This window comes from Salarias fasciatus, chromosome 1 (genome assembly GCF_902148845.1).
Source record: "Salarias fasciatus chromosome 1, fSalaFa1.1, whole genome shotgun sequence".
Lineage (NCBI taxonomy): Eukaryota > Metazoa > Chordata > Actinopteri > Blenniiformes > Blenniidae > Salarias > Salarias fasciatus.
The window spans coordinates 1,530,109-1,551,256 of NC_043745.1; the positions used below are offsets into that span (position 1 = coordinate 1,530,109).

Genomic DNA, 21,148 nt, shown 5'->3' on the forward strand with positions numbered 1-21,148 from the left:
TGTGTGTGTGTGTGTGTGTGTGTGTGTGTGTGTGTGGTGTGTGTGTGTGTGTGTGTGTGTGTGTGTGTGTGTGTGTGTGTGTGTGTGTGTGGATGTGTGACAGTCTTGTGACCAGTCAGCTGATCTCAGGAGGCCACACTGTTCATGCTGCTGCAGCTGTTAAAGAGGTTCTGAAGGAAAGCTATTTGTGTGTTAAGGACCTAAATTACTTTCCCAAGAAACACACACAAATCGCAAACAAAGCCACTGAGCTTTATTGCCAATTCTGCTGAACATATAAAATACACTGTGGAATCAAAATTCCATCTGGCATCCCCTCCTCCGCTGTCACCCAAAATAAACATGCAGAATATAGACAAAATGTTTCACCCAGAGGAGAATGAAAATAAGAAAATCAAGAATAAATGCAAGAAAGAAAGTGCATCAGATTTTAAAATGCAGTCCTGACAGCACTGCCAGTGTTTCCTCGCTGGTGAACGTACAGCACCTCCTCTGCTCCATGTGTAGAGGCTCTGCGTCTGGAAACATGGCCGATACACTCCTGTATCAAGTCCACCGTGACAGAATGATCTGCTCTGCTCACAGGGAGAGTGTGTATCCATTAAATACTTGCTTTACTCAGCCAGTTTGTGTGTGTGTGTGTGTGTGTGTGCCACTTTGATTGAAGACTGGCTTTATGTCACGTACCCTGAGTCTCTCTCTGAAGGAGACCAATCAAACAGGGTCACCGGAAAAAAAACAAAAAAAAAAAGCTAACCATCATGTTGATAAATGTTTTGGATGTTTCCACTTTTCCCTGACTGAGGCAGAACTGGAACATCGGCTCTGTCGTTGTGGCTTTGACAGCGAGTTTGAGTCCCTGCAGGTCCGCACAGGTGGAAACACTTCAGCTGCATTTCTCTGCTCACTCTGTCTCAAAACACTTTAATCTGCTGCAGTGTGCACCCACAGGCCTGGACGGAGAGAGAGAGAGAGCGAGAGAGAGAGAGAGAGAGAGAGAGAGAGAGAGGCCTGGATGGACAGAGAGAGAGAGGCCTGGATGGACAGAGAGAGAGACAGAGAGAGAGAGAGAGAGAGAGAGGCCTGGATGGACAGAGAGAGAGACAGAGAGAGAGAGAGAGAGAGAGAGAGAGAGAGGCCTGGATGGACAGAGAGAGAGACAGAGAGAGAGAGAGAGAGAGAGAGAGGCCTGGACGGAGAGACAGAGAGAGAGAGAGGCCTGGATGGACAGAGAGAGAGAGAGAGAGGCCCAGATGGACAGAGAGAGAGAGAGAGAGAGGCCTGGATGGACAGAGAGAGAGAGAGAGAGAGGCCTGGATGGACAGAGAGAGAGACAGAGAGAGAGAGAGAGGCCTGGATGGACAGAGAGAGAGAGAGAGAGAGAGAGAGAGAGAGAGAGAGGCCTGGATGGACAGAGAGAGACAGAGAGAGAGAGAGAGAGAGAGAGAGAGAGGCCTGGATGGACAGAGAGAGAGACAGAGAGAGAGAGAGAGAGAGAGAGAGAGAGGCCTGGATGGACAGAGAGAGAGAGAGGCCTGGATGGACAGAGAGAGAGACAGAGAGAGAGAGAGAGAGAGAGACAGGCCTGGACGGACAGAGAGAGAGAGAGAGAGAGAGAGAGAGAGAGAGAGAGAGAGAGAGAGAGGCCTGGATGGACAGAGAGAGAGAGAGGCCTGGATGGACAGAGAGAGAGACAGAGAGAGAGAGAGAGAGAGAGAGAGACAGGCCTGGACGGACAGAGAGAGAGAGAGAGAGAGAGAGAGAGAGAGAGAGAGAGAGAGAGAGAGACAGGCCTGGACGGACAGACAGAGAGAGAGAAAGAGAGGGAGAGGGAGGGAGAGAGAGAGAGAGAGAGAGACAGGCCTGTGCTCACCACCACCACCACCAGCAGCAGCAGCAGCAGCAGCAGCAGCAGCAGCAGCAGCAGCAGCGTTGTCCCTGATGTCTTCCTTGTTGCTGTCCTTGCTGGCAGGTTCCTGCTGCTGTGGAGCGCCGTCCTCATCATGTATCCCACCACGCTGGCCGTCATCGCGCTCACCTTCGCCAACTATGTCCTCCAGCCGGCCTTCCAGGACTGCCTGCCTCCGTACGTGGCCACCAGGCTGCTGGCCACCATCTGTGTCTGTGAGTGGCTCCGCCCACAGCGTCCCGCCTGCGATCCATCCAGCTCCGATTCGCTGGCAGAAGAGTGGAGAGTTACCTGGTTGATGAATCATCGTGATTATACTGAATTATCCACAGCCAACATGTTTAGATATTCATGCTCCTCAGTGAAACTGGAAGATGATAAAACTTTTTACACTGAGGAAGAAGTAAAAGGATTAAAACTGAACCACAGCAGTCATCAGGTAAACTCAGCCTGTTTTGGTCTCAGCTGTTTGGCCTCTTGCCGGTTTTACTCTATAATTTCTTCTCTTTCTCCATAACATATGAAATGAAAAGCACTTTATTTCCATTTTGTGGTTCGAGGCCTGTTTCCTCTCCTCTCTGTTCATTGTCATTCAGCATCACACCATCGCGACCAAATCCCACAATGCCAAGCAGTTTGGAAGTAATCTGTCCACAGACCTCCAGCGTTAACTGCATTAGAAAGGTAGATGAAGAGGGAATGTGTTGATAGCCTAGTTTGATTTTCTGAATGAACGGCCAGTGTACTGATTGTAAGCAGCAGACAGGAAGACGAGGTTGTAGTTTTCATGCTGGTCCACTAGTTGGAGCTGTGTTTTTTACACAGTAACAGCAGGATGTGAAGCTTTCAGTGCCTTTTCTCCATCCTCCATGCTCCGGGTCCACTCAGAGTCTGTATGAAGACATGTTCTCCCCCCATGCAGAATGTGGGAAATGTTCTCTGTGATGGAGAAGAGCTGATCTTCATCTACCAGAACTGCAGAGCCACATGGCTGAGGACTGTTCACAGACAGTGGTTCTGTCTGGAATGATCCCCGACTGACTCTCAGCACCGCGGTGAACGGCGCTGCAGCCGTTTCCTGGTTAGAGCTGAAGCCGAGGCCAACTGCTTCTGCCGGATCTTCTCTGAGGGCCAGACGTCCGTCGGAGACACTGGAAGTCCCAGGCGTTGACAGGATTCACTGTTTTCGTGTTCCTGAAGTCAGTCGCGTCAGTGTTCCCTGCAGCTCAGCCCTGCATGCCAACCTGTTGACTGTCCCGGCTGGGACTTCACATCGTTCGAACCAGAAGTCAGGAGCACGGAGATGAAGGAAAATGTGACTCGGCGTGTGGTATGAGATGTGGCGTAAGCTCCGCGCTTCCTGTGAGGGTTCTCCTGATCTGCACGTTCCCTCGGAGCTGGAGGCGTTGAGAGGCTGCGCTGCTGAGGGCCGTCGCTGTCATTTGACGGTTCCCTCTGAAACGCCGCTCTATTTCCAGCCTCTAATCTGATGGGCGCCGTTCTTTGGCATGCCGCAGTGTGTGTGGAAAGAGCCGGTGGCGAAGCGGCGTGTGCAGCCAGCCAGTTTGGTCTTGTCTGAACTGGATGGGGAGGTGGTGTGTAGCGGGATGGAGCGCGACGGGGTGTGTGTGTGTGTGTGTGCGTGTGTGTGTGTCAGACTGGGGTTAACATTTACAGAGTATGGCCATGGAGTGCCACTATTTTTGGAAACAGAATGTTACAACCGCAGTCCGGAGAGGCTGAGTGCTCGCTGGATCTGTGTGTGTGTGTGTGTGTGTGTGTGTCTTACTGTTGTCCTGCTGAGCGTGGTACGGGTCTGTCTGTGTGCACGTGTGTGCGTGTGTGTGTGTGTGTGTGTGTGTGTGTGTCAGCCTGCATAATGGTGCCAGCCTTTGAGGACGCCGCTAATGAGAGGGTGTGTCTGCACTATTGTGCATTGTTTGGCGCTCCTGTCAGTCAGCGCCATGGAAACAGGAAATGGGCAGAATACCTTGCACATGAATGGCGGGGGGCTCCCATTGGCCCGCCGGCGCTCTGTATTGGGTGTTTGTTGTTCCTATTGGCTGCGCGGCTCCACCCCCTCCATCCTGTGAAGTGTCAGGGTGACGAGAGCTTACGTAACTTTTAGCCTCCGTTCCTGAGACATGTGAGGGACAAAGCTTCAGAGAGCGGAGGAACTTCCACGTCTCTCAAACTGCAAGAGAAAGTCATGCACTGAAACCATGTGCGGTTCATGGGCTAGACACTTCAGTTCCCTCCGGGCAGCATCAGAACCAAGAGTTTCATCCACGAACCACGTCAAGGCTCGCCCAGACTGAGATGAAAGGCTTCAAACAGGAGGGATTCAGTAAAGTTCAGCAATCATCTTTGAAACAGTTGACTTTAAACTGTGATAAATCCTGACCTTGTGTCTTTTTTTCCCTTTGTTTAGTTGACTTGGCCAGTTTTAAATGGAAATTTGATTTTGTTAAAAGATAAATTGGTTTCCTGGATTATTGTCTATTGCTATAATCTGAAACTACCAAACATTTCACCAAGCGGGTGAAGTCTAAACTGTTCATGCTGCTTAGAAGCATGAAGGACGTTTCCTCAGTGTCTGATGCTTCTGAAGCCAACACACCCATGCATGGCGGCTGTCCCGCTGGACGTGCCTCCTCACTCAGACTGACGGTGTTTTAGAAACTTTTATTGAACCCTGGGATGTCTACTGGTTGGGATTGCCGTTGCACAGCTCTGAGGTTCCCGGTTCGAACCTGTTGGGCCTCTGTGGGTGGAGTTTGCATGTTTGTGCTCATGAGCCCATTGTACTGAAATGAGGCGGTAATATTCATGTGCAGTGAGCCTGCCTGGAATCTGCATCTGCCGGTTTGAGAAGAAGCCGGTCGTTCTAACTGTAACTCTGGACCACCTGTGGAGACCGAGCCGCTGCCTGTAGGTTTGATGCGGCTGAGCCGCCGGGACAGCGCCTTCGCCTGTCATGGGTCGGAGTCGCTGGGTTTTGGTGGCGAAACATTGTTCTGGTGTCACATTGCAGCGGATCGTCCAGACGAAGTGTTTTTTCTGCTCCGCCGGGTCTCACTGAGCTGCTCTTTAGGACAACTCAGCGTCTCTCAGCAGAGCCTCCATGAATGACAGTCAGCCCAGATATGTGAGTCCTGCCCTCACTGCATGACCGGCACAGGCCAGCCAGGTGTGCGTGTGTGTGTGTGTGTGTGTGTGTGTGTGTGTGTGTGTGTGCGTGTTCTTCTGAAAATAGCCTGTCCTCCAGGTTCAGGAGTGTGAAGCGACGCCGTGGGCTGAGCATGTGATGGGCTGGTCCTCCAGGCTGATGATGAAGATCAGTATATTGGCTTCAGGCCGGCGTTGACAGTCCGGCCTGCTGCCTCCAGAGCTGCAGCTCGACGTGTCTCCCTGAATCACAGTCTGCAGAGGACAGTGACCAAGTGGGCGGGGCAAAAGTGCGGAATCCTCCTCTGATTGGCTGAATGTGGCGAGCCGTGTGGCTCCATGCAGAACGTGAATGCGCGGCGTGCAGAAGTCAGTGTTTCAATGTGCCCTCTGCCTCATGAGGCTTTATTTGGAGACCAACACAGTCAGAGTTCCCTCTTTCAGTCATACGCAGAAACCGCCAGAACCGTGACTCATTCTCACGTTCTCTGGTGATCAGCAGAGCAGAGCAGAGGCAGTTTCTTCACGCTGTCAGGCCGCAGAAAGACAAGACTGCAATTCACGGGCTGAAGCTGCTTTTTGAAAATACAAATCTCTGTTAACACCGTAGAGCCACGTGAAGTCAGAGCAGAGAAACCGGAACGGGGACGAGCTCTGAACGGCAGGAATCCCCACATTAAATCAAATTAAAAGCAGCATGACGCTCATTGAGTGAGCAGACAGACTGATGAGGGAACAGAAGAGGATCTGAGCTCAGAGACAGAAGAGACACTCTGAGCAGGGCGTGTGGCGCTAACCACCGGCAGAGCTTCACTCAGCATCACTCAGTGGCTCCGCTCAATTTAATTAAACACAAAGGACGATAATCCACCAATCTGAAGATTTCATATTTAACTAGAATGTGGCACTCAGAGAGGCAGACCTCCGCCACAGCTCAGATCAGTCACCAGCAACAATAAGAACACCGTATATACTAAAAAACATTTTATTTCTCCCCATCACAAACGATGTCTGGGAGAAAGCGGTTTGCTGCTTGTTCATATCTCAGTGTGTTTCCTCACAGTGACTGACACTCCAGAACCCCCCTATTTTTGTCTGTTCTGGATCCTGGTATCTGGAATGCTTCCTGATCTGGATCAGCAGCTGATCTCTCTTAGAGTCATTAAAGAACTGACACTGTAATGTTCTCTAAGCCCCCTTGTCATTTCTTGTTGAGTTATGCCCAACTACAGGCCCGCTGACAGCTTTGCCTGGGCCCAGGACAACTTACTGTTGGTTGGGCCCAGTCCCGACTGTCTGAGGTCAGTGTGGGGGGTGTGATCGGAGCGCTGCGGGGCGTGGCGTGTGGCGTGGCACAGTGATTACATAACCTCCTTGGCGGAGGTAAAAATTATCATGATCCACTTTATAATTGAGATTCCCAAATAAATCCAAACGATGGAGGAAAACAAACAACTCGCATCTGAGGCCACGCCCCCTTTACACACTGTCAATTGAGAAAACTTTAGTTACATTCATTCATTATGTAGACCCGAGTGCGAGGGCGGGGGTCACCCTGGCAGTTCTCCAGTCCGTCACAGTTCCGACTCATATAGACAGACGACCTTTCACACCTCGGGGCCTTTTAGTTGCATTTTTGGTTTAATGTTACACGACAGCGGAGCTCAGAGCCTCCAAAACCGCAGCGGTTTGAAGACGCTCCGACTCCGTCTCCATGGAAATGGCAGAAGTGCTGCGACTGCTGCTGCGCTCCGCGGTCATAGTAAATATTCACTCTGCAGATGCTCAGTCCAGCGCCAACTAGTGGCTCAACCTGGCAGCGACACCGTTTTCAGCATTTCTGTAAAACAAAATGAAGCCGATGAAGGAAAGAAATCAGAGATGAAGAAGTTTACATCAAGTTCATCCTCAAACTGCAGCCTGGACGGGATCAAGAGCGCCCAGTCCGCCTGTCAGAGGGAGAGAGAGAGGGAGAGAGAGAGAGAGAGCACAGATTAGATGAGAAAGGCATATAAAGTCAGACGTATGGTGACATGTGCATGTAAGAAGAGTCAGGAGTGCATTAAAGGTCTCGGAGCGGTTTAAACTTACCGGCGTTTAATTCAGGCTCACACGAGCCACATGACCCCTTCTGAACAGGGTCGCTGGAGGTCAGCCACACGCGAGCTTCCACGCAACTGAATTAGCCAATAAGGTCACTCGTTTTGCATTAAGTTTCTCATTTTGGCTATCGGCGATCCTCAACAGATCTCTCTGGACAAAGTGTTCGAATCCCTCCTGAGGCCACGTAGAAGTGTGGAAGAGGGCTGGGAAGGTTCAGAGCAGCAGAAGGGCGTGGAAAGACCTTCAGACTTTGATGAGCTTATTGATGAGTGTTTTGTGGGATACTGCGGTGATAGTAAGAACAGCGGCTGGAGGGTTCCTGTCAGTTCGCGGACTCCAGTGACCGCTCGGGGCTCCAGGAGGAGGCGTTCCTGCGGTGGAAGTCCTGCGATGGATCAGAATGAAGTCAGACTTAAAGCAGGCATGAGTTTAGTATTCCAGAGCTGAGGCGGCGCTCAATGGAGGCAGGACACAGATCTACCTGCACTGTCACACTCAAAGCCACTGCACCTCCTTCCTGTCAGGGTGACGGCTGGGGGGTGGGGGTGGGGGTGGGGGTGGGGGGGCTCCGCAGGAGCACAGGAACGGAAACGCATGTAAGGCCTCCAGAGTAATTGACTATAAAACACAGCGGTGCTGTGGAGGACAGAAAGCTGTGCCCAGTGCCACCGAAACCTCCTGCCAACAATTCACACACACGCGTGAGTGAGTGTGTGTGTGTGTGTGTGTGTGTGTGTGTGTGTGTGTGTGTGTGTGTGTGTGTGTGTGTGTGTGTGTGTGTGTGTGTGTGTGTGTCCGTGCCAGCGGAAGCAGTTTGTCCAGATTTGTGTGGTGGGAGGGGATCTGTGCCCCGATGATTGATGACATTGCTGATAGCACCCCCCTTACACGCGTGCGCACACACACACACACACACACACACACACACACACACACACACACACGTGCGGGGGGTGGCGGGGGGGGGGGGGAGTGAAAGGTCAGAAGAGAAGATGTGGAATAAAGAGGAGATGAAATGATGCAGAAAGTGGAGGGATGGAGTTCAGTCTCTCTTCAACACCCTGCAGGCTCAAACACTCCCCAGACAACCAGAGAACCCCGAGAACCCTGAGACAGCTGAGAGCCACAGAACCCCCAGAAACCACAGAACCCCGAGAACCACAGAACGCCGAGAACCAGAGAATCCCGAGAGAGCTGAGAGCCAGAGAACCCATCCCGGCCCTGAGGCTGGAACCCACTGCCCGTGGGCTGAGTGTGTTCTTCAGGTTCCTGAGCAGGAGCCGGTCGGGCTGAGCCTCTGCTGGTCGGTCCAGACCGGGTCCAGACCGGGTCCAGACCAGGCCCAGCCCGGGTCCAGACCCACAGACAAGCGTTCAGGTTGTCCTCGTCTGGATTGTTCCTTCAGTCCCTCCAGGATTCACAGGGACGTTCCTGATGTTTGAGCTTTTCCTGAATGGTCAGGATTCAAGCTGCAGGTTTTTAGGTGGTTCTGAAACAGTGAGTGAAGTTAGGTCTGAATTAATGACACACGATGATATATGATACACACATGATAAAAGAGCAAAAACAGTAAGAGTGGCCGTCTACAGCGGCCTTCCTGAAGAACCCAGTAATGTTCTGTTAAAGTTCATTTATCTCTATTGAAGATTTTTATCTCTGCCGTCATCAAACCAGATCCGCTGTTCAAAAGCTTAAATATGCTCACAGCAAATCCACAATATGAAACAGAAAATATCAAAACACAACCTACAACACAGATTCCACTGTCTCATTGCAAGCACAAAACACACACACAAACACACACATGCACAAACACTTGCAATGTTGGAACTTGACACTGGAGTTTCTGTTCTGATCTTTCTGTTCATTTCTACACATCGGTGCTGATATATTGTGAAAGCCCCTCTGTTGGCACAGAAACATCCAGGTGGCCTTATGAGTACAGCGCTCATGTTCTTGACGTGTTTGGCACAGATCTGATCTAATCACTTAGAACAACGGGGCCTTCCACTGGTTCTCACCTTCTTAAAATAGGTCAGCATCATGAAATCCTGCAGCCAGCATGTCAAAGCTTCCGCTGCGCGACTGCGGTGAGTCTGAGGCTGAGCAGCTGCAGAGTCCGTCCTCCAGAAACCGACTTCCGTAAAGGAAGCGACTGACACGGCTGTGTGTGTGTGTGTGTGTGTGTGTGTGTGTGTGTGTGTGTGTGTGTGTGTGTGTGTGTGTGTGTGTGAGATCTCTGCTGAAGGTGTGTGTCAGCCGTTGGGGTGTGTCTGCTGAGGCAGAACTGGGAGGAAATCCTCACCAGGCTCTCTCTGCACCAAACCTCACACACTGTATCTGAAGATGAACCACACCCACCATAAGTTTCTCAACAATCACTCAAAAGTTGTTCAAGACAACAGGAAGAGAAAGTTCTTCTCAGATTCCGGGTGAGAAGGAAGACTCCAGAACCAGCAGAACCAGAACCGGAGCTTCCACTTAGAACAGATGAAGCAGATGTCTGTGGCCTGTGTGAATGTTCATCAGGATATTCAAAATAAAGATTGTAAAAGTGTCAGAACTGTGGGACGTGCTGTGTTCATGACAGTTAAGACTCTTTATCTGTAGTGTCACATCTGTAGTGTCACAGCTCAGTGTCTGCAGTTCAGCTTTATATAGACAAAAATAAACAGCCCTGTGTGTGTGTGTGTGTGTGTGTGTGTGTGTGTGTGTGTGTGTGTGTGTGTGTGTGAGCAGTGTTCCTGACCTGGGTGAACTGTTCCAGCGTCCGCTGGGCCACCAGGATCCAGGACGTGTTCACCGTGGGGAAGCTCCTGGCTCTGGTCCTGATCATCGTGGTGGGCCTGGTCCAGATCTGCCGAGGTAACACACACACACACACTGGGCCGGCGGAGGGTGGAGGCTGACGGTGGTCCTGTGCAGGTCACTACGACGCCCTGCGGCCCAGCACGGCCTTCCAGTTCAGCGAGGAGCCGTCGGTGGGGCAGATCGCCCTGGCCTTCCTGCAGGCCTCCTTCGCCTACAGCGGCTGGAACTTCCTCAACTACGTCACGGAGGAGGTGGTGGAGCCCCGCAAGTACGACGCGCGCCGACGTCTGTGTGAGCGCCCGAGTGGCTGTGGTGTGACGGTTCTCCCCCTGTGGCGCTCAGGAACCTGCCCCGGGCCATCTACATCTCCATCCCTCTGGTCACCCTGGTCTACACCATGACCAACATCGCCTACTTCTCCTCCATGACGCCGCAGGAGCTGCTGGCTTCCAACGCTGTGGCCGTGGTGAGAGCACACACACACACACACACACACACACACACACACACACACAATGTTCCATATTAAAAGCATAGTAAATGCAGCCCTGCAGGCGTCCTACTGCACTTTTTTTTCCCTTGTTTGAAAACATTTCACAAAACTTCGCTCCTTGGGTCAAAACTCTTCACACAAGTAAATAAGACACATCATGAAACTCTGCTGTCAAAACCTAACAAGAGTGAAAAAGTCACTCTCAGGATAAAATGATGTCCACTTGCATCATAAGAAAAGATCTTCAGATCAGCAGCAACGCACCAGTCCGCCTGATATAAAACACTGCAGTCTTTCATTTTCACTGCTCATTCTGTTCCACAGGAGGCACACTTTCACAACCAGGCAATGTCCTCTCGGCAATCTGTGGAAAAATACAACCGAAAAAAAAAAAAAAAAGAAAAATACAACCGCGCATTGTTACTGTTTGCTTCTTAGTTTCAGTACTGTGTATGCTAGGGGTGTTCAACCTGCGGCTCTGGAGCCACATGTGGCTCTTTAGTCCCTCCGTAGCGGCTCCAAGAAGCCTTCACAACGTGATAGATGAATAAACATTTAACTTATATTTATGTTCTCATATGATTCATCAGTCTTCGTTCAAAAGGGATTCAAAAAAGTAAAATTGGGAAAAATAGCAAAACACAAGAAATTGGGGGAAAATTATCAAACGGCTTAAAAAACCTGAAATGTCTGCAATTTCTAACATAAGAAATGAAATATGGCAGGAAAAAGCAAAGAAACTGTTTAAAAGGAGGTAAAATTAAATTTTAAATTAAAATTTAAATTACATTTTTTAATTAAAATTTAAATTAAAACTGCTAAAATTTCAAATCTGTCAACAAAAAAAGCTTGAAAAGAACAAAACTGTTACAATCAGGTACTAAATTAGGTTCAGTGTAATAAATTGTTCCCTTTTCTGAAGTGTAGTTAAAACTTCATGAATGCATCATAAGATCTAGTTTCTGTTTGAAGCTTCCTGAGCTGCTTTTGCCTCATTTTAATGGTTCAGTGTTCTGTATGCCTCCAGAACAACTGGATTTGGTGCTGGCGTTGACTGCACTTTACTGTATTTACCACAGACAGGAGTGAAATATCTCAACATGCTATCATGGCATGTTTCACAACAGCTGCTTGTGTTGGAAAAGGTGCCTCAGCCCCCTGCAGGACAGCACCTGCATTACAGGACCGGGACATGACACAGTCCTGTAGACGCTCCAGATCCAGTCTGAGGACAGAATCACCTGCTTTCCATCCTCGTTATTTAGTTCAAGGTGTGGTTCCACGTTGTTCAAGGTACAGAAACAACAACTTGAAGTTGTCTTACTCTGGCTTAAAGGTGCTGTAGGCAGGATTCGGCATCTCCGCCATCTTGCTTAGGGTTACCTAAGCAAGATGGCGATTTGACCCATCTAAGATGGCGATTTGAAACCCAGCACAGCCAATCCTGTCCTGTTTTCTCTGACATCACGCCCTTACACAAGTTAAGCCCCTCCCACAAGAACGTGCGACGAACGCCCCTCGACCAATCACGGTTAGAGCCTCATGGGCTCTTCTGATTGGTCAAAGATACCTGGAGCTGTCGAGATTCCTTTTCAGCTCAGAACAGAGACAGATGGAAACGCTGCGCCCTCGTGGTAGTGCAGTTATGCTACACTCCTAAAGGATTATCAATGGATACTCTAACATTTAATCCAAAGAAAACAGAAAAATTAGCATTGACTAGCAAAATCCTGCCTACAGCAGCTTTAATAATGTGTCTGTAGTCAGTGTGCGAACTGTACCGCGGCTGTCGGGGGGCTCACTTATTAAGGGGGGGGGTTGCATGTGCCTCGGAGCGAGTACGTCTGCTTCAAGTGACGCTTAAGGCATAGCGCCCCCACGCTTCAATGGTGAGGACAAGTCCTGCATGCAGGCCGGCAGCTTTATTGAAGTGAAATAGTGACGCGCAAATCTTACATTAAAAACGGCCTGTTTCTGCATGTGATCCATGATAATGATCATGCAAAAATAATAATAAAATAAAGGAAATAGACAGGGGAAACAGCATTTTGCTAATATTTCGGGGCCCCCCCCCAAAAAAAATTCACAAATCATGTTTTCAGGAGGGCTCATGTCTCATCAAGGGGGGCTGAGACCCCCCTGGCCCCCCCGTAGTAGTGTCTGTAGTGTTCAATCAATGGGTAGAAACTGCCAGAATGTGTGTGTAGAGGCGTCCTGGAGGTGACGTAGCGCTGTGGGTTGTGTGGAGGCGGGTCATGGCAGGATACAGCCTTCATTCAGTTTGCAGTGGAGTGTGAATCAGACCTAAAGGCATCGAGTACTACACTCAGGCCCGCCGACAAGGGGGGACAAACGGGCCTGTTGTCCCGGGCCCAGGGTTGGGGGGGCCCAGAATTAAAGGTGGGGGGGGGCCAATCCAGCACCCCACCCACGGCTCCTGACGCAGCATGCAGGCACCGCGCTGCTCTGCTCTGCACGTCACACCGCTCCGATCAACCCCCCCACTCCCACCCCCCCACCCCCCGGGGGGACTGGGCCCAACTAACAGTAAGTTGTCCCAGGCCCAGGAAAAGCTGTCAGCGGGCCTGACTACACTGGTACCGGTACTCGGTATGGGTGAGTACTCGTACTTGACTTTAAAAAAGGAGCATCGGTGCAGACATGGTTGTGTTTTCTGACGTTTGCTTCTGAGTCCTGGAGTTACAGGAACATGCAGGACAAATGATAAAAAACTGAATTTAGTCACACTCAAGATCAAAAATGAGTCAAATGTACCACAAGATGTTTCATGACTGCAAAAACTGCTGCTTTAAGTCGCGTGTGTGTGTGTGTGTGTGTGTGCGTTCTTGTATTTCTATCCTTGTCGGGGCCAAATGTCCCCACAAGGATAGCAAAACGTGGAACGACGTGCCTTGTGGGGACCTTTTTCCGGTCCTAAGTAGGAGAAACAGTGTTTTCTTGACCATGTTGTTGTTACTGAAAAAAGTAAAAGTGCAAAAACATTTCTTTAGGGTTAGGCTTTGTTGTGGTGTGGGTTAGGGTTAGGGTAAGGGTCAGGGTTAGGGGCTAGACATGAATGGGAGTCAATGGACGGTCCCCACAAGGATAGAAATACAAGACTGTGCGTGCGTGTGTGTGTGTGTGTGTGTGTGTGTGTGTGTGTGTGTGTGTGTGTGTGTGTGTGTGTGTCTCGTTAACACTCCTCTCTGTTTCTGGTGTGTTTTCAGACTTTCGGAGAAAAGCTGCTGGGGATGTTCTCCTGGGTGATGCCCATCTCCGTGGCTCTCTCCACGTTTGGAGGAATTAATGGATATTTATTCACCTCCTCCAGGTGAGCAGCTGCTCGTTTCAGCGTGTCGTATCTGGGATCTGCCGTCTTTGCCTGAGCTCGGTCTAGAAGAGTGGTTTTCTGGAAGAAGCTCCGTCTTCCAGGTCAAAGCAGTCGCTCTTCTGGCCTACAGCAGACCAGAGTCCAACGCTTCATTCCTACAAACAGTGAAGAACAGTTCCTTGATTACCTTGGCCTCCTATGATGATGGAGCCTTTCAGGAGTTATTTAAACCCTGTTAATCATTTAAATGGGAGTAACTTCTCTCATATTTCTGGCTTGTTTTGGGCCTTCAGACAGGCCTCCTTCCACTCTACTTTCATGATTTCTCCATGAATTCTGAAACCTGATGAGGAGTCCTTTGAGTTTAACACGATCAGGATATGTGATTCATCTGGGGTCCTGAGGGGCAACATGAGGTCCGTCTGGGGTCCTGAGGGGCAACATGAGGTCCGTCTGAGGTCCTGAGGGGCAACATGAGGTCCGTCTGGGGTCCTGAGGGGCAACATGAGGTCCGTCTGAGGTCCTGAGGGGCAACATGAGGTCCGTCTGGGGTCCTGAGGGGCAACATGAGGTCCGTCGGGAGTCCTGAGGGGCAACATGAGGTCCTGAGGGGCAACATGAGGTCCGTCTGGGGTCCTGAGGGGCAACATGAGGTCCGTCGGGAGTCCTGAGGGGCAACATGAGGTCCTGAGGGGCAACATGAGGTCCGTCTGGGGTCCTGAGGGGCAACATGAGGTCTGTCTGGGGTCCTGAGGGGCAACATGAGGTCCGTCTGGGGTCCTGAGGGGCAACATGAGGTCCGTCTGGGGTCCTGAGGGGCAACATGAGGTCCGTCTGGGGTCCTGAGGGGCAACATGAGGCCCGTCTGGGGTCCTGAGGGGCAACATGAGGTCCGTCTGGGGTCCTGAGGGGCAACATGAGGTCCGTCTGGGGTCCTGAGGGGCAACATGAGGTCCTGAGGGGCAACATGAGGTCCTGAGGGGCAACATGAGGTCCGTCTGGGGTCCTGAGGGGCAACATGAGGTCCTGAGGGGCAACATGAGGTCCGTCTGGGGTCCTGAGGGGCAACATGAGGTCCGTCTGGAGTCCTGAGGGGCAACATGAGGTCCGTCTGGAGTCCTGAGGGGCAACATGAGGTCCGTCTGGGGTCCTGAGGGGCAACATGAGGTCCGTCTGGAGTCCTGAGGGGCAACATGAGGTCCGTCTGGAGTCCTGAGGGGCAACATGAGGTCCGTCTGGGGTCCTGAGGGGCAACATGAGGTCCGTCTGGAGTCCTGAGGGGCAACATGAGGTCCGTCTGGGGTCCTGAGGGGCAACATGAGGTCCGTCTGGGGTCCTGAGGGGCAACATGAGGTCCGTCTGGAGTCCTGAGGGGCAACATGAGGTCCGTCTGGGGTCTTGAGGGGCAACATGAGGTCCGTCTGGAGTCCTGAGGGGCAAAATGCGGCAGGTTGCACTCCTGGTTTTCATGTTTCTGGTCTGGCACAGAGTGCAGTTATGTCTGATGCAGGGATGTGTGTGTGTGTGTGTGTGTGTGTGTGTGTGTGTGTGTGTGTGTGTGTGTGTGTGTGTGTGTTTACAGATTGTGTTTCTCAGGGGCCAGAGAGGGCCACCTTCCTTATCTTCTGGCTATGATCCACTTGAAGAACTGCACACCCATCCCCGCCCTGCTGGTCTGTGTGAGTACTGCATGTGGAACGGGAAGCACACACACACACACACACACACACACACACACACACACACACACACACACACTCACACACACCCCGTGTGAACCTGACGCCTGTACCTTATGTCACACAGTGCATCGCCACTATCGTCATTCTGTGTATCGGAGAGACGCACAACCTCATCAACTACGTGTCCTTCATCAACTACCTGTCGTACGGAGTGACCATCGCCGGCCTCCTCTACCTCCGCAAGAAGAACCCCGCCCTGCTGCGACCCATCAAGGTGCTGCAGCACTGCATGCTGGGAAATGTCTGTCTGAGTTCCATTTCACTGCTGCAGCCGTCACTGTTTTCTCTGAAGCTTTGCTTCATTTATTGATCCGTCCGTCTTCAGGTGGGGTTAATCCGGATCATGTCTCCTGGAGCTGCAGTCAGTTTCATTTTAAAGTGTTGTTTGTCTTTGACTTCGCACAACACTAAGAGAAATGATGGATTACATAAGTTATGTCGCAAGTCATCTCAACATCTAAATATATTTTGAATTATTTCCTAAAAAGAAGAAATGAACAGAGAAGTAATGAAGTTAGAACTGAATCCTTCATCACTGTCTGATGCAGCTTTTTGATCTTTGACTAAATCAGTCTGCAGAAGGTTTAACTGCGGTCTGTGTGGGAAACTGGTTAGAATATTTTATATACTGTAGCCTACTTCATCTTCTAAAATGATTTATCCATTAACTGAGAATTTAATAAGTTGTGAATTTTAAATAATCTTTAAAGTTCCCAGCCACTGAATAACAAACTCATTTGCTCCTATTCACACTACTGCAGGCGCTCAAACAGAACTGTTAGGAGAACGTTACGTCCAGTGAGAACTGCAGAGGAACCAGCTGCTATCGGGTTATTTATGTCAGGTTTAGAAGTTATACTTGGAGTGTTGATTGTTGAGGAGGGATAATTATAGCCATAATAAAGCACGATGAGTAATCTGTGACAGGAACATTTGGTTATGTAACTGAATTTTCTGTCTATACAGAAGAGAAACACTATATAAATCAATACTATGAGAGTTATTTCAGTAAACCTTCAGTAAACCTTTATGATTGATGCTGTTTTCAATATGTAGTAGAGCTTCAAACCTCCTCCACCAACCACTCAGTCCACCTTCATGCTGTTTGCCTCTGAGCTGGAGGTTGGAGAATGGTCACACAGTTCAGGCTGTCTTGTTGCGGTGGCGCCCCCTGGTGTCTCACGTCGTATTTACACAGGATGAGGGGGCTTTCTCCCGTTCAGCTGTTTTATTCAACAACAAAAAGTCTCCAAATTATTAATATTATTATAAATGAAATGAACACTCGAGTGAGGTTCTGAATAACTTGTCCTTTCTCTTCACAGCTTTAACCAACATCCACTCTGTCTTTCTTTAATTTGATCATTTTGCATGTGCAGGTTCGCTTCATGTGTCTCAGCTGTTGTATTTAGTTACTTTTCTGTTGTCTTCAGGCTTTCTCTATTCTACAACAATGGATCATCTGATTGGACAACATGTTGTTAATGAGCAGAGCATGAAAACAGGATTCAGGATTGGATGGATGATGGATGGATGAAGGCTCTCTGGATGGATGGATGGATGGATGGATGGATGGATCGATGATTGATTGATGGATGAATGAATGGATGGATAATGGCTCTCTGGATGGATGGATACTGACTGATGAATGGATGATTGATGGATGGATGAATGATGGATCATGTTAGCAGACTGTCCAGACTCTTGGTTTCCTGTTCAGACAGGATGATGGATGGATGGATGATTGATTGATGGATGGATGGGGGTAGATGCGGTAGGTTGTTTTCAGCCCCTCTGTATGTGTGTGTGTGTGTGTGTGTGTGTGTGTGTGTGCAGGTGAACCTGCTGGTCCCCGTCAGCTACCTGGTCTTCTGGGCCGTGCTGCTGGGCTTCAGCCTGTACTCGGAGCCGGTGGTCTGCGGTCTGGGGATGGTCATCATGCTGACCGGGGTCCCCGTCTACTTTGTGGGCGTTCAGTGGAAGGACAAACCCAAGTGGCTGTACCGGGCCGTGGGTGAGTGTGTACGCTGCTCTGTGTCTGCTCTGTGTTTCTGGCCCGGCTCTGACCCCCTCCCCCGTGGTCTGTGCTGCAGAGAAAGTCACGTACGTGGGCCAGAAGCTGTGCTACGTGGTGTTTCCTCAGGAAGACCCCTCCGAGACGGAGCTGCTCACTGCCTCCAAAGCCACTGACTGAGCGTCCTCATCCCGGCTCTTCTCCTTCCACTTCCTGTCTTACAGTTTGCCACTGTGTTTGCTGAAGGGAGGGTTTCACCGAGGTGGGAGGGCTGCGGGTCTGCAGGGGGGGGGCACCATGGGGCCCCTCGTCTTTATGTCATGATGTTTTGTCAGTGTACGGTTCTACAGTACTTCAGGTACTCGAGGCATTAGCATGTCTGTGTTTCCTGCCGAGGCGTTCCTCAGCAGCAGGTGTTTCTTCTTCTTCTTCTTCACTCCGCGGCGTGGAGGAGCGTCTCCTCCTGTCCCCGGATGTCTCGGGTCTCGCCCCTCGCCCCCCCTGCTCCTGTGCCTTCTCATGCTGTAGCATGCCGGTCTGTGCGGGTATTTCTTTTGTCTCTTAACCTTTTTGAGGTAACTATGCAAGCAGTTCCTGCACTTCAGTCTTCAGTATTCCTGCCGCCGCCCTCGGCTCTGTCTCACTAACTACTCACATTAACGGAGTAGTCCTCTGTCCTGCCGCCTCCGGCCGTGCTTTGGATTATTTTACGGCCTCTGCTTTGTTTTTATTATATCGATCTGAGAGGTTTTCTTTATGTAATGTTAGTATTTAATGGATTGTCTCCACAACCTTCCTCTTTCCAAGTGATACCTTCCAGCCGATAGTAAAGAGCAAAAAGAACAAGTGGGTCTCACGTCAGCAGACTGTTGGTTTCCTGTTCAGACGGGTGACTTTAGTCGCTTCAGATTGTTCCTTCACTCTGGGAATGAATGCCACTGTGATCCCCGTCCAGGTGCTCCAGCAGGTGCAGTTTTCAGGTGTCAGGTTCCTCTCCTGCTTCTCCAGTAGGGACCATGTTGAGTGACGGACGGATGGCGAGCTGCTAAAACTTTGTTTACTAGTTAACAGGCGGGGACACTGTGTCAGGACAACACTTTTATAGACACGATGACGCTGACACGACGTGGCTGAGTCCATGCCTCTCGGCGGGGCGACTCACTGTAAATGTTCCAGTCTAAAGCTCGGGTGCTACAGGTCCTCCAGGCGTCCGGCGGCCAGGTGACGCTGATGCTCGTGTGGTGCAAATGAAGGTGAGCAGCCAGCGTCTGCAGGCCCATCCAGCACATCGTGTCCAGTACAGCAGGTGGAAGAGGATCATGTCTTTCCTGCCATGTTGAGGCGCTGGTCAGCTCTGAGATCTGTAAATACTGTAAAGAAGATGAAGATCACATTCCACAGACAACAAGTCAAACATTTAATGTACAGTTTGATGCCTGTTCCTCTGCTTCAGAGCGCGAAGTTGTACAAAGTTAACACTGTAATTACCTATTAAATAAAGCAACTTCTAAGAGGAGGACGTGTTGTTGATGCTGTGGATGAGAGTTCCATCACGCTAACGCCACTCAGTAGACGGCACCACAGACACAAACTCATATTTTGATTCTGACACACATGCAGACAGTAATTAAAACCTCTTTTGAATGTTTGCACATTCATTGTCTTAAAAAAAAGTAAAAAAAAAAAAAAAGGAGAGATTAAAACTTGAACCAATAATTAGCCCTCAGAAATGATAATTCTACTCATTTTATACAAAGGCATGGTGTGTATGTACAGCATGTAACCTGGTTCTGAACTCAACACCAACAATCACTGATTATGAAATACAAAACTGCAAGGCTTCGCGTCCACATCGGAGGACACCAGTGGAACAGTGGTTCCAGCTGGACCTGAGGACCAGGACTGGGAAACGCTGGTATAGAAGACGAATGGACAGCGTGTTACGTAAACCGTTTCTCATACAGCGTGAATGTTGGCATCAGATGAATATGTGGCATGGAAAGAACGGTGATGACAACATTAAACTGAGAAAATAAGCAGAAGCTTAAAGTTTATTAAATGCAGGCACAGGGACACCAAGTCTAGCAAGCAGAAGGCTGTGCAGGGTCTGACAGGAGCCCCACAGCGTCATGGCAGCAGTGCACTCTCAGCACAAAATACACAAACCAGGGCCTGAACCTGACCAAGCTTCCTGTACCGGTCAGCTGGCGTGATGGGAGTGAAGCGTTAACAGCGGAAACGTCACCCGATCACACTGCTCACCGAGAAAAACCCGTGTGAGGCGAGACGTATGCCCACCGCTGGTCTGAGGAGCAGGTATGTGGAAAACACTTTCCTCTCCATCTTTCATGAGGCCTTAAAGCGAGGGTGTCAAACATAAGGGCCGTGGGCCAAAACCAGACTGCAACAGGCTCCAATCGGCCCGATATGGCGCCAAGGAAATTGTAAGAATTTCAAAGAAAACCATGATTTTTTAACAGATTTCTTCAGAGTAGCAAAACAAAACACTGAGAGCCGAGCTGAGAGCTCCGTGATGCCAACATGAAAGCTCGCTGGTCGATATCAAACCAGACTCAGAGGCATGCTGTCAGGGGGGTTTGAAGAAACTACCCATAAAGCAACAGCGAGCGGAGAAGTTCAGAGGCCACTCCACACAGGAAGTCTTCATTAACACTGGCTTCGTGTTCAGATTGGAGTCGCTTTCTGTAGTAATTGTTTGGTTTTCATCATGACGAAAAACAAGCTTTCAAGTTTGAGTTTAAAGGTTTTCCTGGCTCTGTTTCCCCGGTCCGGCCCACTCAGGATGAGACTGGAACGAACGTGACTGGACTGAGTTCGACGCCCCCGGTTTAAAGTTTCACTCTGGAATCTCTCGGTTGCAGTATACAAGACAACAAACCATCCATCATCCATCCATCCTGTACAACCCAGGGTCCTGGATCTGATCCCTCGCACAGTGTGAAGGTAGCCTCGTAAACCAGCCCCGCCCACTCTGCATCCACATTTGGATTTTGGAGCTGGGGAGGGTCTGGGGACAAGCCAACTTCATGCAGGGGGCGTCGGTTACTCCTTTGACTGACAGCGCACTTCAGCCAATCAGCGCTTCAAAAAAATACGTCATCAAAATGCGTTAGCTTCTCTAAGAGTTAGCTTTAGCTCTTTAGCTCTAGCTTCTCTACACACAAAGACACGCAAAAACGTCCTTTCCTGTTAGAACCTCTCCAGGCCAGACTCTTGCTCTTGCTTGATTGGTGTAATTCTTGGTATTTTGGCTACAACTTTACTGATTGCAGCTTTGAGACGATGGTTAAAGTTTATCTCCGTAATCTCTGCTATGCGCAGTGATGGCGTCACTTCCAGTTTAGCCACCGGAATTCGCCAAAAAAAATTGAAAACAAAAAGCGGCAACGGCCGAGTCGCATTCTCTTTCTATTGGCTTGTCCCCTGACCCACCCCAGCTCCAAAGAGGAGTGGGCGGGGCTGGTTTACAAGGCTAGTGTGAAGGCAGGTTCACCTGAGCAGTCCATCACACACACACACACACACACACACACAGTCACCATCTAAGCTCTCACAG

The 21,148-nt window shown here is 50.1% G+C and overlaps 1 protein-coding gene across 1 annotated transcript in view; it reads left to right on the forward strand.

The window, feature by feature from the left end:
• slc7a10a (solute carrier family 7 member 10a) overlaps nt 1–19,261 on the forward strand; it is a 33,333-nt gene extending 14,072 nt beyond the window's left edge. Inside the window, exons 3-11 of the mRNA XM_030096159.1 lie at nt 1,973–2,124; nt 9,920–10,045; nt 10,106–10,259; nt 10,334–10,457; nt 13,712–13,815; nt 15,398–15,494; nt 15,622–15,771; nt 17,394–17,571; nt 17,651–19,261. Coding sequence (XP_029952019.1) covers nt 1,973–2,124; nt 9,920–10,045; nt 10,106–10,259; nt 10,334–10,457; nt 13,712–13,815; nt 15,398–15,494; nt 15,622–15,771; nt 17,394–17,571; nt 17,651–17,751 — 1,186 coding nt within the window. The 3' untranslated portion in view covers nt 17,752–19,261. The remainder of the gene's footprint in view (nt 1–1,972; nt 2,125–9,919; nt 10,046–10,105; nt 10,260–10,333; nt 10,458–13,711; nt 13,816–15,397; nt 15,495–15,621; nt 15,772–17,393; nt 17,572–17,650) is intronic.
• Nucleotides 19,262–21,148: the final 1,887 nt, after the last annotated feature.